The 15,041-nt window shown below is 41.1% G+C and overlaps 1 protein-coding gene across 2 annotated transcripts in view; it reads right to left on the bottom strand.

Moving 5' to 3' along the window:
- The window catches only part of MYOF (myoferlin), a 123,927-nt gene that overhangs the window by 85,480 nt on the left and 23,406 nt on the right, over window positions 1-15,041 (bottom strand). For both annotated transcript variants that reach the window (XM_090058807.1, XM_090058808.1), the window contains exons 4-9: window positions 10,321-10,429; window positions 9,869-9,959; window positions 3,919-4,079; window positions 3,537-3,665; window positions 801-863; window positions 663-713 (exon numbers count right to left, since the gene is read on the bottom strand). In XM_090058807.1, the coding sequence (XP_089914933.1) occupies window positions 663-713; window positions 801-863; window positions 3,537-3,665; window positions 3,919-4,079; window positions 9,869-9,959; window positions 10,321-10,429 (604 nt within the window). The remainder of the gene's footprint in view (window positions 1-662; window positions 714-800; window positions 864-3,536; window positions 3,666-3,918; window positions 4,080-9,868; window positions 9,960-10,320; window positions 10,430-15,041) is intronic.

The raw sequence follows: 15,041 nt of genomic DNA, 5'->3' as shown, positions 1-15,041 counted from the left end.
GCACTGGGGAAGATTTATTTTATTTATTCATTAGATGTATATGCTGCCCTTCCCCCAGAAAAGCTTACGGAAACTTGCAATAAAAGACAAACTAATTAGTGAACAAAGTTGATGCAAGGCATAAATATACCTATTCTGAAAAGTGGCTATGTAAAATTGGCACTCTGCTACTTAACAGATCTGTTCCTTGCTTAATCAGTCACACTTCATGACTTCAATAATAAGTTTCTTTTTTTGCTGTTGTTTTTTTTACTATTTCTACTCTACAGTTGGTACTATAGAGCCAGTACAGATAACAAAACTCACACAATAAAGTCAAATAAAATTATTCTATATATTACTCTCTATATAATTATTATAGCTAAAGGCGGATTTATGACTACTGAAAATTAAGTTACTTGGTACATATAACAGATATGACTTGCATGAATAACAACAACTAAAAAATAATTTTCAACTCAAACAATAGCACTGTCTACCTCAACATTACTGGTAAGAGCAAATGCTCTGAAGCATTAAAAGCAAAACAGTACCAAGGGCATTTTCTGTTTTATTCCATATATATTAAGAACACTATTAAAGCAGCGATTTTAAATAATTTTTCAGATCTTCCTTTAAGTCACTAGTTTAGGCATGGTATAGGAATATGCTCATATACTCACCTTAAATTCTCCCATTAGACAGTCTGCTCGTAAAGAGTAAGAATCATACACCTAAAATGGAAGAACAGGAATGAAAACTTTCCTACTCTTTATGCAGGAATATCCTGATTGTTTCTAGCATGTGCTATTTCTCCTTACCCGAATGCTTATTGTTTCATCAAGCAGCTCTAATGGGGTCATGTGGACATTGTAGAAAAACATCTGTTACAACAAAAATAATTCAGAATGTCAGCTTCATGATTAACAGATATACAGAATGCAAAACAACAACAAAAAATAGTAGCATGTAGCAACCTAAAAGTTGCTAAAAGTACTGGATGGACAACTTCAGAGGTTGTTTTTTATTCACTAAAAATACTGGATGGACAGCTTCACAGGTTAAAATCCACTGTTTACCAAAGAATAGGTATAGAAATGTGCAATTGTGCTACAAGCTTCCAAGCACTGTCCTGCCCTTCAGGAGCTGAGAGGGCAGTTTTGTCTTCATTACCTAATTGATCTCTGGCCTCTGTGTCTCTGCCATAGGACTAGTTGGGGACTTGTTGACAACTAACCTGTGAGAGTAGTTTTAGCAATCTCCACAGTTGGAATTTATGCCTCTTCCCACAGGAAGAAAACACAGATTGTTTTGGTAGCTGGAGGCTCTGGAGTACTTGTTTATTTATGAAATATGCTTAACCAAAACCCACCAAATTTGATCTTCCAGCTCAGCACATTATCCAAGAGGTGGGGGAGGATCCCCAGAACTACACTATTTCACCTTAGCCTGCTCCCTGATGTTAAGGCTGACCAGGAAATGGTTCAGATCCCAGTGCAACCAGCTTCATTTCATTTCCTGTATATACTGCCAAAACATTACCTATGCCAAAAGCTGTAAAGTAATAAGGGTTATACAAAACACATCATCTGGGGCTTCAGCTGTGCTGGTGGGGACAGCGGGAGGAGAGGTTTTTCTTCAGAAAGAAAGAAGTTGGCTCCTTCTGATGTTTCGACTCCTTTATTCCATAAGAACTGTGCAAGACAGACTGGGACTTTCATTTTCACATTATATGGAAACAAAAATGAATGCCTCACATGTCATAAAAATCATAAGTAAGCAATACTGAAGGGGTTACCATGATCATCTAGCCTGTCCTCCTGTAGAGTAGAAGGATACCTATTCTTGTTTTAAAAACTTCAAGCACTGGAATGTCCACCACCTCCCCTAATTTGTTCCAATGTTTAATTGGCCTAGCCTAGAATTTGTGTCTTGAACTTGAATAATTGCAACCCCAAGCTACTGGCTTTTGTTATATCTTTACTTGCAAGGCTGAAGGCTGAACTGTGTTGCCTCCACTAGTATATATCTTTTTCATCTAAGCAGCTATACAGTGATTACATCATCTCTCTCAAAATCACTTCAATACACTTCTCAAACGTTTCATGATATGGTTTATCTTGCAGCTTTTGGATCATTTTTCTGCCCCTCCCTTGATTTCGCTCTAGAATTTCCTCATCCTTCTTGAATTGCAGATACCAGAACTGGACACAGAATTCTAGTTTTAATCTTACAAGTGCTGTAGAAAGAGGCAGGGTCATATCTTTACTTCTATTTGATAGTCTCCTTTTTATATAACCAAAGATATAAAAAGCCTTTTTAACCACAGTATTGTGCTGAAACTGATGCTTTGACAATTTTCTACAATGCGCTCCAAATACTTTTCCAAGTTACTGATTTCTTATTGGCTTAGGCAGATGTTAATTTTATCCTGCTTTATCTGCTATTTTTAAAGTGACAAAAAGCCTGTGGCCACACATTCAGGCTTTTTTTGTCCCACTAAAAAATGACAGATCTGGACCCAAAATTGTGGATCTGCAACAAAAAAGTTGCTGTTTAAGACAACAATTTTGTCACAAGAAAGTTTTCCAAGAAAAAATTAATGTGTGGACAGGTATTCCACCACTTACACATAGTTCCCTGCCTCTCCCTGTCCCCTCCAAGGAGGAGGGAGAGTGGCTGGATCCTTGATAGTCCACCCAACAGCAAGCTGGTTAGGGTACCCAGTGGGCTGGGACTAGGCAGAAGTTGCTTCTGTCCCAACCCAAGAACAGCCCCTTTTCTGTCCCTCACCCCACAGGAAGGGTAGGGGGAAGTGGTAGGGCTGATGCGGGGGGGGAGGAGGAGGTCTGCACCACTGGGTGGCAAGGGTGACAGCAATCCATGTCAGCAATGGCAGCAGTGACTGACTAGGGGGTGCAGACACCCCTTCGGCTCCTGCTGCCATTTGCAGAGAACACTCTCATCTTTGCCTCCATGTAAACAGTGGCAGCAGGGGCTCATCAAGGGGCACAGGACCCTAACCAGCCTCTGATGCTATGGGGGATTTCCCAGCAGTTCCCTCACCCCTTTGATGGGGCTTTTGCAAATGGCAGTGGCAGGGGTTGATCAGGAGGCAGAGACTTGAAATGTTAAAGGGCTCCCATGATGACCAGAAGCTGGGAACTTGAAAGTGTTCCCAGGCAGCACAGGCCAGTGTGGGCCAGCTCTTAGGCTGCCCGGGAGCCAGGAACTTTAAAGGACTTGCAGGAAGCCCCAGCCCAAGGAAGGCTGCTGCAATGGCAGTCTCTGGTCCCAACCAGCTGTTGCCACAGTACGTCCTTTTTGAGTCAGAATAGTGACAATATAGATATTTGATAAGCCAAAAAAAAAAAAGAACCAGTGTTCAAAATTAGCCTTTGTTTGATTGCCCCCCTAACTCTTGCTTTTCCTAAGCTCGACAACAATAAAGTAAATTGTGATGTGGTGTTTTGTTATGTGGTATCACAGAATTGTGTTAACTTGACAAGCCAGCTAATTCTCAGATACAATGAAATACGTGTTCTCAAAACACTTACCTCATCAAAATATGGATTGTTCCCTCTTTTGATTCTTGTCCGATGTGTCTGGCCACAAACATGAACTTTGACTACTGGTTTTATGTTATTTCCAGACAACTGACGACCTTCAATGACCCTAACACGAATCTGAAAAAAGTAAATACACAGCCTGAGACAAATGATGTCTATGCAGTGTGTGGTCATGTTAATGCCAATAGGATTTTTCCTGTACACTGTTACACCAAAGAAAATTAATCAACACTAAGGTAGCTGGCAGATTTAGAGTGCTTGGACATTTCCAACCTGCTTTTCATTTGTGTGACATTCAGGTTTTCCTGAAAATACCTAGAGCTAATTATGCCAAGCTCTGCAGAAAAAAAGCAAAGTACAACTCTGCTACCTGAAAGTCTTGGGGTTTGTTTGAAAGGATTCTCCGACTTTTCTTTCCTTTAGCGATGCGCCGAGCAAGCTGGGCTTCCTTTGTGCCACTTGGAACTGCTGGGGCAATTCTACCAGCTGTGCCATCCACTTCATCCTCGTAACCTCTATCTTCTTCTCCCTCTAATACAAGGAAAAAAACAGCACAATTAGTAGGCAAATACCACAGGAGAATGTCAACATTCCCAGAATAAAATTATGAGGTCAAAGACTTGCATGTAAAGTATATTATTACTACTTTCATTATAATAAAAAAAATCTAGCCATTGTGTCACTTTTTAACTTGAAAGCTAGAGAAGCTGGATTACCTGCAGCTAATTTATATTTAAAATGCTCTCCTCCAAGATAGAGAATATCTAAGAATCCTCATGCAATCTCTCAAATGCTTGTAGCTGTTGTAAAAGATTACTTCATGTCCACAGGGCAGATCTACTTGAGTTGAAGCTAATTTTGCTAGGAGTAGGGTGGGTTCTGACATAGTAGCATTTTAATATCAGGGAACTGTTGTAAATAAAGGCAAAAACCTGTGGGTTACCCTATTTAACAGTGGAGATTAGCACCTTCATGTTTATATGCAAATTGAAATTTTGAAGGTGCCCCAGTACAGTTTATGTTTTGAATCAGGGAAAGCTTCCATACAAATTAGTTAATCTGATAACATGCACCACTGTCATACAATAATATCTCACTGTTGCAAAACTGGTTTACAAAATGTCAAACTACAAAAGATCTGGTGTTAAACAGTTACAAAATTGGAGACTGAGGATAAAGGTATTAGGATATAATTAAGACTTTTACAGTTCATAAACAATGACATAATTTGTGGGTTTTTTTAAAAGAACCTCAAACCCTGTAACCAATATATTGTGCAGCCAGGAAAATGCTTTGTAATCCCAAAGTGTGTACCATAATTGTCCCCTAATCCTCCCATTTGAAATGAGGTGATACTGAATTATTTAAATACCTTATTCCTGCATAGAACAACATCTGAATGTAAAGACCCAAGAGTCCTGCATACAGGGTAGCTCAGTTGCTGGGATCTGTAACTTTATTATCTAGAGACGGGGGTTATGGAAGCCTGGAATTCATGTTGATGTAGGAAGATAGACATTATAGGGCCAGTAGAAGGGGGCAGACTGATTGCCTGTACACATCATGCTTAGGGGTGGAAGGGCTGCTTTTATTAGAGAGGCTCCCAGACAGCCACTCCAATTAAAACAGCTCACCATCATATGTATTAATCCCCCATGCATTTCAAAATGGCTGTAGGATGCTCTATCTAAAGCTCATTTGACAAGATTTAGATAAAGCGCCCCTGCAGCCATTTTGAAATATGCGGGGGTTAATACACATGGCAGCGAGGCGACGCTGGAGCATTCTAAGTAGAACCCACGCATTCTAATTAGAACGTGAATGAGCACATCTACAGACAACCTACTGCACCAGATAAACTGGGCTGAAGCGTAAGGATACAGATAAACTTTAGGGAAGCTGATTTTATGTTTTCTGGCTTTGTGAATTATCTTCTATTGAATGCTTAGTCTGTGAATATGCGGTGATGATGAAAAAAATCAATCAATCGAGTCCCTAATGATCTTAGTTGGAAGTATGCCTAGATACAAAGATGAAGTGCTATACACTACATTAATCTATACATTTCAACGGCATGCAGTTAGCAGCTGTGTCAATCCCTCTCCTATAATGGCCATGTAATTTACTGGTTAGCAAGCCCCATTTATAACTTTATTTTTGTTTTTGAAACTGCACTAAATAGTCAATGTGAGAGATGGCTTACGGAGTCATGGGAAATGAACTGAATACGAAACAACTAACATTTTGCTGGTAATGAGTGGCATTGAAATAACTGGAGTTACTGCATATTCTTAGAATTGTCATGTTGCATTCCAGAAATAAAGGTATTTAGCTGCATTTTCTAATATCTAGCTATCTAAGATAATCATCTATGTCAGATATTTATTGACATTGAGCTAGCTGTTTTATGATTTAAGTCAATCTTTACATCACCATATTTTGAATTAGAGAAATGTAACCAAAGTCTTTTGTAATAGTCTTCCTCTCCCTGCCATGCATGGCAGAAACCCCCGTGGACTTCAGTGAAACTAATATTTCACCCCAGGAGTCCATAATTTTAATTTTGTTTCTGTTATGCTCTGCCAACAGATACCAGCCTGATTTTTTGTTTTGTTTACTATACTGCCATTGCAAGATTAAAGGTGACATGTAACTAGAGGCAAACTGGAGAAAGGGGTTTTTGTAACCACATGGAAAGGTTACACCTTTGACTTTACATATATTTCTAACATAAAACATCCTCCTCTCTCACCACTGCATTAAATCTCCATAAGCCATTGCAGGCTACACTATGAGCTGTCTGTGATATAATAGTTTGAGTTCAGTGACACCAAGAGTCCAAAATCTAGGAGAGGCTTCAAACAACAGCATTATGCTGCACACCACAGTGGAGCAGTTAGCCTCAGGCACAAACAAGCTTTGAAAGTGCATGCCCAGCTCAACCAATACAAAACTTGACAAGACTTGCACAGTACTGGGCAGCCTCAGAAGGAGCGGTGTAGGGCAATGCATGCAGAGGAAATGGAAGACTGGTACCCTTTTCCTTTGAGGGCTCTCTGCCTCATATTAGCCACAAAAAGTGACACAGGAGGTGACTGGCCCCTCATTGGCCCTTTTCTAATTAACTTAAAACTTTGGCTGGGAGTTTGGAATCCCTCTTTGCAACCAATATGAAAAACAAATACTCTTAATACTAGTTAAAAGAGCATAATTGATCATTCAGACCAAATTATACCCAGAGATCTGAAAATAGTCTGAAAACATCCTTTATGTTTATTTACTTTTAATATTAAAATATGTAGCATTCTTAAATTGTATGCTTCCTGATGAAACTAACAGCTCATGAAAATCAACTTCTGAGAACTAGTCCAAAACTAACTGCAAATTAGGGTAAGGTTAGGTGCAATATTTGCTATTTCATATAACCTTTTCAATAACTACGGATAGGAAATTAATGGATCAGCCCCAACCATTCTGCATAGCAATAAATTCCCCAGTCCTGCCTCCCCGCTTTGTAGTTTCCCAGCCACAAAAAGACACCTTGCATAATCTTATATGGCAAATGACGCACATTGAGCAGGTGCGTGGGGCCGCTATATCCCTCTCCTAAATCCTGCTGTTCCTTTGAACAGCAGAACCACAAAGATATTGTTCCCAATGGGCCCCCTACACTAGCAAAGGTAAGAGAGAATACATGCCAGAATGAACAGCTTCAGCTATTGAATGTGTTGTTTCCATTTCCAGACCTCTTGTATCTTGGGCTGAAGTTTCTAATAAACCTGGTTCCTTTTATGTAACCTGAGGCACTTCAATTCATGGAAACATTTCATACTGCAGAAGGCACACACTTCTGCCAGGGCCATGCCATTCCTCCATACCAGCTTTGGCACTGGAATACCAGTTACAAAGGAACTATTATCTGTGGACACTGGCTATAATGGATAGAGATAATATAAGAGTGATATTTGGTCAAATAATTGCTACCAAACATATACATTTCAGTTTCAGCTCTGCAGCAAAGTAAGAATCATATAGATGGAACAAAATGAAACTCACAGTGCTCTACATTTTCACTGTTTCTGTAATGATGAGACTACACAAATTATACCTGGCTTCAGTTTCAAAGGGTACTGTATATATTTCAGTGAAGAATCAGTCAGACCCCATTTGTACAGCTTTTATATAAACACAAACTTGCACTAACACACAGAAGTTAACTAGTGAAGTGCAGGAAGATAAAATATAAACATAATAAATTATGCTGAAAAGGTTACTGGAGACAAGCAAAGTAAATGTACCTACAGAAGGCATGAATACTTGGGAAGAGTTTAACCAGAAACCAAAAACATCCTCAATGAAGCAATGCTAGATCACGTATATTTTTATTGTTTTGTTGCCAAACAAAATATAAACTAATACAATGCTAGGTAATTTCATTAATGTTAAAAACACCATTAAAACACCACCTTTCAATAGCAGGCAGTACTTGAGAAAATATTCCCTGGTAGATTACACCATTTGTCACATAGTTGGATTTGGCACTTAACGTAAAGTGTAACACATAACAGTATCTTCCAATTAGTAACTAGGTCCTATTTTCACTTTATACTGTACACCTAAATGGCACTCCCTCAGCCACACAAGTGCTGTTTTTGATACTTCTGTAAAGTTTATGATTCTGTTTCAGGTGCAAAGGTGTCTATATGGCTACTGAACATGCTCAAGAGGATTGCACACTGGCCAGGCAGGTATGAAGTGTTGTATGCATGCCCAGTTACTTCTGCAAGGCTGGGTAAGTCCCAGAATTAGAGATGGGCAAAACCTGTCCAATAGTCACTCAATAAAATGGATAGAGAGCAGCAGGGAAGTTTCTATCCCATTGGGAGTAGAGGTCCAGGCCAGAATATGTGGCTCCTCCCTCCAAAGCAACATCCATCTCACTGAGCCACACACTTTCTGGCTTGTTCTCTTTCCCTTGCCTCACTGCCCAGCAGTCAGCTTCAAGGGGAGGCCCAGAAGGGATCTGGACCACACCAACCCTGCAGCCTGCTGGGAAGCAGGAGATGCAGATTTAACTTCTCCCTGGATGAGGGAGACCTAGAACCTGGGTCTTCTGATTTCTGGGTGACTGCCCTAACTATGCTAATTGCCAAGAACAGGGGAGGATCCTCCTCCTTCGTTCTGTTTATGGCAGGCACACAGGCAGATGTTCAGGGCAATTTTATTCTGTTAGAGGGCGAAAGAATCACAAATTATGTATACATGCCAAAACTATTCAAAATGGCACACATCTGGGTAAAATGAAATTGGATCTGACCTTTAATCCCTGTGGATAATGCTTTAATGCAGGGCTATCCAATGTGGCCTGTATGCAACGTGTGAGGCATTAAATTGTGGCCCCTGGGCTCCCACGTGGCTGCCACTCTCCCCATTGCTCTGGATGCAGAAGCAGGGTCTCCAGGCTCCCTCTCCTTTCAGCTTCTCCTTCCTTACCTCAGGGGGCATGGTGGTGCAGCATGGCTCAGCCTACAATGCTGAGGGAGCCCAGGACTCCCGAGGGATGTGATGCAGCAGGGGGCCCACAGCTGGGGAGCTTAGGGTGAGATGGGGCATCTCAGTACATGGTGCAGTGGAGGAGGGGCCCTGTGCAGCAGCTGGGGGTTACTCAGGCACATGATGCAGTGGCAGGAAGAGCAACAGTGTATACAGTGCAGTGGGGAAGATACACAGTGTAGGAAGGGGTCCACAGGGGCCCACAGTAGAGTGAGAGGACTCACAGTGCAGTGGGGTTAAGCACTGGGACCCACAGTGCAGTGGGGGGCACATGGTACATGGTCCTGGGGGTCTATGGCCTCCACTGGTACAGCCTTGGCTAGTGCAGGACAACCCTGCTTTAACATTTTTCTCAAAGGGCACAGGATCTTCTATTGAAGAGCATGGAATGCAGTTTTTCCAACTATGATTTCTTTGTTTTTGTTGGCCTGCACTACATCACTGTAGTTCTTTATCACAGTTTCTCTGCTTGTCAGAAAAAAAGTTTATTTACTTAAAAACAATATTTGCAGTTATCTTATCCGCTACAAGCCAATTCCTATTGAAAGCAATAGCATCTTTAGAAAGAACAATCAATTTTATCAGGAAACAGTTTCCTCTGTATAGCTGTTCTGCAACTTCTGCAATCAAAAGCACATTACTGTTAGCTAGTTTAGACTTGCTTGCTTGGCATTCACTTCCCATTCTCTTTGATGAACAATTGTGACTAATCTTTTAAAAATCCGCATGACTTTATGAGTATAATGTTCTGAAAAAGAAGGAAATACCTTCAGTGTCTTGTATATTTGTCCCTCCAGGATCAGTTGGATTTGTAATGCCTGCTGGTGGCTCATATCCTACCACCAGATCAATCGTTGCCTATGTAGAAACAGAGATACACGTTATTATATGTACACTGAAAAACCTATACATGGGAATTAAAACTAGCATATAAGTAAATACATTTTCTCCAAGTATCCAGTGTAATGTTGATGTTAACAAAATAGATGCTCTATATTACAATATTTGTTATTGAAAACCTCTATTTAAAAAAAATGTTTCTATATTAAGTTCAATGTTGTGGATGTAGTCATATATTACATCTGTCGCTCCACTTGGTGGTTTGCTTAAATTGTTAATCATTTCATCTATAAAGCCAGCTGTTTTGATTTCATATTGAACTCTCTCATTATTATTTTACTACCTACTATGGTAAAACAAAAAGAATGAAGACACTCACTCCAGTTTCTTGCCCCTTTTCATTCAGCAAGGGAACAAGCTTGTAGGGAAGAGATCTACTCTGGTTGCCCACAAGTTCCTTAAGTGCTACCGATGCACTGCCAATTAATCTGAAAAGAAGAAAAGATACTACATTAGAGTACACTTTTAAATATTAAGCAAATAACCAGTTAGGCAATCCCCAGCATGCATGCCAGAGTGTGGCATGCGAAGGAATTTTGTTTGGTATGCACACGTCTGGGCGGACAGCAGGGAAGTGGCCGGGGCTGTGCTGCCACAACAAGGATTGGGCCCCTCACAGCTCCCCTGCCAGCTGCCCCAGCATGCCAACAACTTATAAGTTGAGGTTGCAGGTGTTTTCAGCACTGTGCCCAAAAATATTGCTGACCCTTCATCTATTGCTAATTTGTGCCTATTAGCCTTTGGATAACCAAACAGGTTAAAAAGGTAAGAGTGCACAAGAAACTGAAAGCATTCCATATATTTCCTATAGATAAATAGGCCTATCTTTATATTTTCAATTTTAATACAACCAAAAATTAGTTAGTGGCTTCACTGAAGATGCTGACCCCTCCTGAAATACTTTTATTGCAGTGAACAAGGCTGAAACCCTAGGAAGAGGATGGGATATGCACACATATAACTATTTGAATATATATACTTTCCGAATTATTGTCATTAAATCTCTCTGAGGCATAGAGTTTACCACTCACTAACTGGAAATGCTTACTTTCTTTTATTAAGTGTTTTGAGATCCTTAGGAAATTCTGGGTAAAAGTTAAGTATTATAATTGTTTTTTATATGCTGGCATACGTAGTCACATATATAAATAAAACAGAATAACATCATTGATTTATTTATTATAGGCATCAAATAAAACTGCCTTCTTGTAGACCACACAGAGTATGCTTTTAATAATGGCCTTCTGCCCTCCTCTAGGAATTGTGACAGCCGGTGGCAGCAGGAATTGTGAGAGCATCTGTGAGAGCAGATTAAACAGTGGCTCAAGAGCCCTGCCAATAGACCTGTGGTTCTCAACTTTGATAGACTCAAGGCAACCTTCAAAAAACACCAGCTCTTACATTTTTCACTCACTTTTTTACTATAGAAAAAATAGGAGAGCAATTCTGGTACAATGATCTCAGGAAAACCACAACAGATCAGAGAAAATTATGCTGGCACACATCCAGGAGGGGCCAGCAGGGGACTGCATGCTTAGGGGCAACCAACACGGGTTCATCAGTGGCAGGTCCTGCCAGACCAACCTGGTGGCCTTTTACGATCAGATGACCAGATCATTAGATACAGGGGTGGCAGTGGATATAGTCTTCCTGGACTTCTGGAAGGCTTTCGACACTGTCTCTCACCCCGTTCTCATTAAGAAACTGGGGGGCTGTGGTATAGACCCCCACACAGTCAAATGGGTCGCCAACTGGCTGGAGGGCCGCACCCAGAGGGTGGTGGTGGATGGGTCCTTCTCAACCTGGAAGGACGTGGGCAGTGGGGTTCTGGAGGGCTCGGTCCTTGGGCCCGCACTGTTCGACATCTTCATCAGTGATTTGGACGAGGGGGTAAAAAGCACCCTGTTCAAATCTGCTGATGACACTACGATGTGGGGGGATGTGGGCACATTGGAAGGATGCAACAGGCTACAATCAGACCTAGACAGGTTACAAGGGTGGGCAGACGAGAATAGGATGGGATTCAACACAGACAAGTGCAAGGTGATGCACCTCGGGAGGCACAACCGGCACCATACCTACAGGTTGGGGAACTCCCCTCTTGTCAGCACGGAGGCGGAAAGGGATCTGGGGGTCATCATTGACTCCAAGATGAACATGGGCCGGCAGTGTGGAGAGGCAGTAAGGAAGGCCAACCGCACCTTGGCATGCATCCACAGATGCATCTCAAGCAGGTCCAAAGAGGTGATCCTCCCCCTCTATGCGGCACTGGTCAGGCCGCAGTTGGAGTACTGTGTCCAGTTCTGGGCGCCACACTTCAAAAGGGATATGGACAGCATGGAGAGGGTCCAGAGGAGGGCCACTCGTATGATCAGGGGACAACAGGGCAGGCCCTATGAGGAGAGGCTATGGGACCTGAACCTGTTCAGTCTCCAAAAGAGAAGAAGAGAAGGGGGAATCAGCAGGCATTGGGGGAGTCACTGTTATAAACTAGTCAGGGGGGATCAGCAGGCTTTGGGGGAGTCACTGTTCCCCCGAGCACCGTCAGGAATAACGGTCACAAGCTGGCAGAGGGTAGGTTTAGGTTAGATATCAGGAGGCGCTACTTCACAGTCAGGGCAGCTAGGGTCTGGAACCAACTTCCAAGAGAAGTGGTGCTGGGCCCTACCCTGGGGGTATTTAAGAGGAGGTTAGATGAACATCTTGCTGGGGTCATTTGACCCCAGTACTCTTTCCTACCACGGCAGGGGGTCGGACTAGATGATCTGCTCAGGTCCCTTCCGACCCTAGAAACTGAAACTGAAACTATGTAAAAACACCATGGAGTCCTCTTTGAAATTTTTGGGTTTACCTTGTAAATCATGTTTCCACACATAACACTGCTAACACCCTATGGGGTACACCCTGATTGAGAATCTTTGCTGTAGAAGCTGGCCAGGAAAACATTTCTACCACTGGGAACTCACAGCATGGGTGTTCTTGCAGAAGTTGTCATATCCAAAGGATAAATTGAGTCTTGTTAATAGACTTAATTTATATGATCCTAAGAACATAAGAATATGTTTTAAGATAGATAATTTAATATACACTTTTTGCAGTGCAACTGTAAATGTCTGTAAATGCAAAAATTTGGTAAAAATGTAAAAATCTGTAATTGTCAAACACCATCGCATTTCCTATCTGAAATTATACTAAAGGCAGGGTGGCACCTTATAGACTAATTTGTCTAATATTACATAGCATTTGATGAAGTAGGCTGTAGCCTATGAATGAACATTCATGTCTTTGTGAACCAATTAGTCTGTAAGTTGCCAGCCACCCTGCCTTGCCTCCTGCTTAATGTCAGACTAACATGGTTAACTAACTCGCTGAGATAATATTGTCTGTACATGTAATGGCAGTTTTTTCAAATTTTGAGGTAGATTACTAAAATTCCAAACATTTTTGTGGGTGAGATAATCCCGAGTAATTTTGTTGTGCAAACTTTAAAGAGAACATACTTTTCAAAGCCTTGCCGGTATTATAGCCAAACTTCAAGAAAAAAAGTCTTTACTCAGGAACTTAGTTGAGGTCATTTTGGTAGCCTTTGGCATTTCTTCAAAGATAATATAAAGATCCTATGACATTCTTCAAAAAAAAGCAAGGGTAAATATGGTTATTTAGCTCCTCTTCTCTGTCTCAGTAAAATGTTCTCAGGTCATAAGTATTTAATTCATTGTTTGCAAGATGATTTAGGATACATTAAGTATTAAACATTCAATGTAAATATATATTGTAGGCTGTCCCATTCTATTCATTATTTATGTTTTTCTATACACAAAGAAAAGGATAAGTATACGCTTTAAGCTAGAAAGACATGGGATTCATTTGTGTTTGTCACCTTCCTTCCTAGCTAAACAACTCTAGCCTTCCAGCATAAGTGAATCCCACACTTACAATCCTAGCTGCTTTTTACCAGCTTTGACTCACTCCTCAAACTTGCTTTGACCCACGCCCCAAATTTGCCTTCCTCCCTCCTCCACTTCTCTCTTTTTGCAGGACCATGTGATTTCTTTCATGAGATAAACTAAGGCTTTCCCTCCACAAAGCTTACCTACCCTTCCCATTCCCCCTTATACAACTCTCTTCTTTCTCTTTTCTCAGATGCAGAAATTTCTAGTCTACTTTTCTTCCAGTCCTTCCACTTGTACCAGTATCACCAACTAATTCCAGCTTCTAAACTCCTTCAAGACATATTCATCTGTTACTCTTCTCCTAAACTTCCCATGCTCTTCTAGCTCCTTCCCTTCAGAATACAAGCTTGGTTTATTAGTCTTAAGTCCCATTTTAAGAAAACACCTTTGAGTTCTCTTGCCTCTACAACGAGCAGCCTATCTCCCTTTTCACATTTGAACTCATTGAGAGGATTGATCATTGAGATGGTTGAGCTATTCACACTCATTTTGTACCGTTCACCCATTCTAATTCCATCCAAGATCCTCTCTACTTACTTCTGATTCCTGCACTCAACTGAAATCACTCTTGCCAAGGTCTATAATGATGACAACATTGTCAAATCTCAGAACCAGGACTCCTTCTTTATCCTCCTTGAACTGTCAGACACTAAAACAATTAGCTGTGCTGTTTTCTTAAAAATCTTGTCCACCCTAGGATTCTATATCTCTGTCAGCTCTCATTTCTTCTATTGCCTCTCCCTCAGTATGTCATAGGAACACAGGTCATTGAGTCCAGTCTCCTGCTATTTCAGACAAGGCCATATAATCCCTGTCCTCATTATCTTCCTAACAACTGTCTTTGTGGGTTCTATAGGGTCCTGCCCTTGGTCCCTTTCTTATCCACAAAGAAAAATTAGCTACCATCTCTGTACTGGTGACTCAAAGAACTACCTCTGTATTCCTGATATGTCTGCTGTTGATCAAAATAAAATCCTGGCCTATTCTTTGAAATGTGTTTGTTGTTGTCATCAGCTCAAGTTCAAGATGGCTAAAACAAAGGTCTCATCTCCTCCATCACACAGTTCCATCCTTCCTCAATCACTCT

This window comes from Crocodylus siamensis, chromosome 7 (genome assembly GCF_052110815.1).
Source record: "Crocodylus siamensis isolate JL-2025a chromosome 7, ASM5211081v1, whole genome shotgun sequence".
NCBI lineage: Eukaryota > Metazoa > Chordata > Crocodylia > Crocodylidae > Crocodylus > Crocodylus siamensis.
This window is presented reverse-complemented; position numbering and strand designations above follow the sequence as displayed.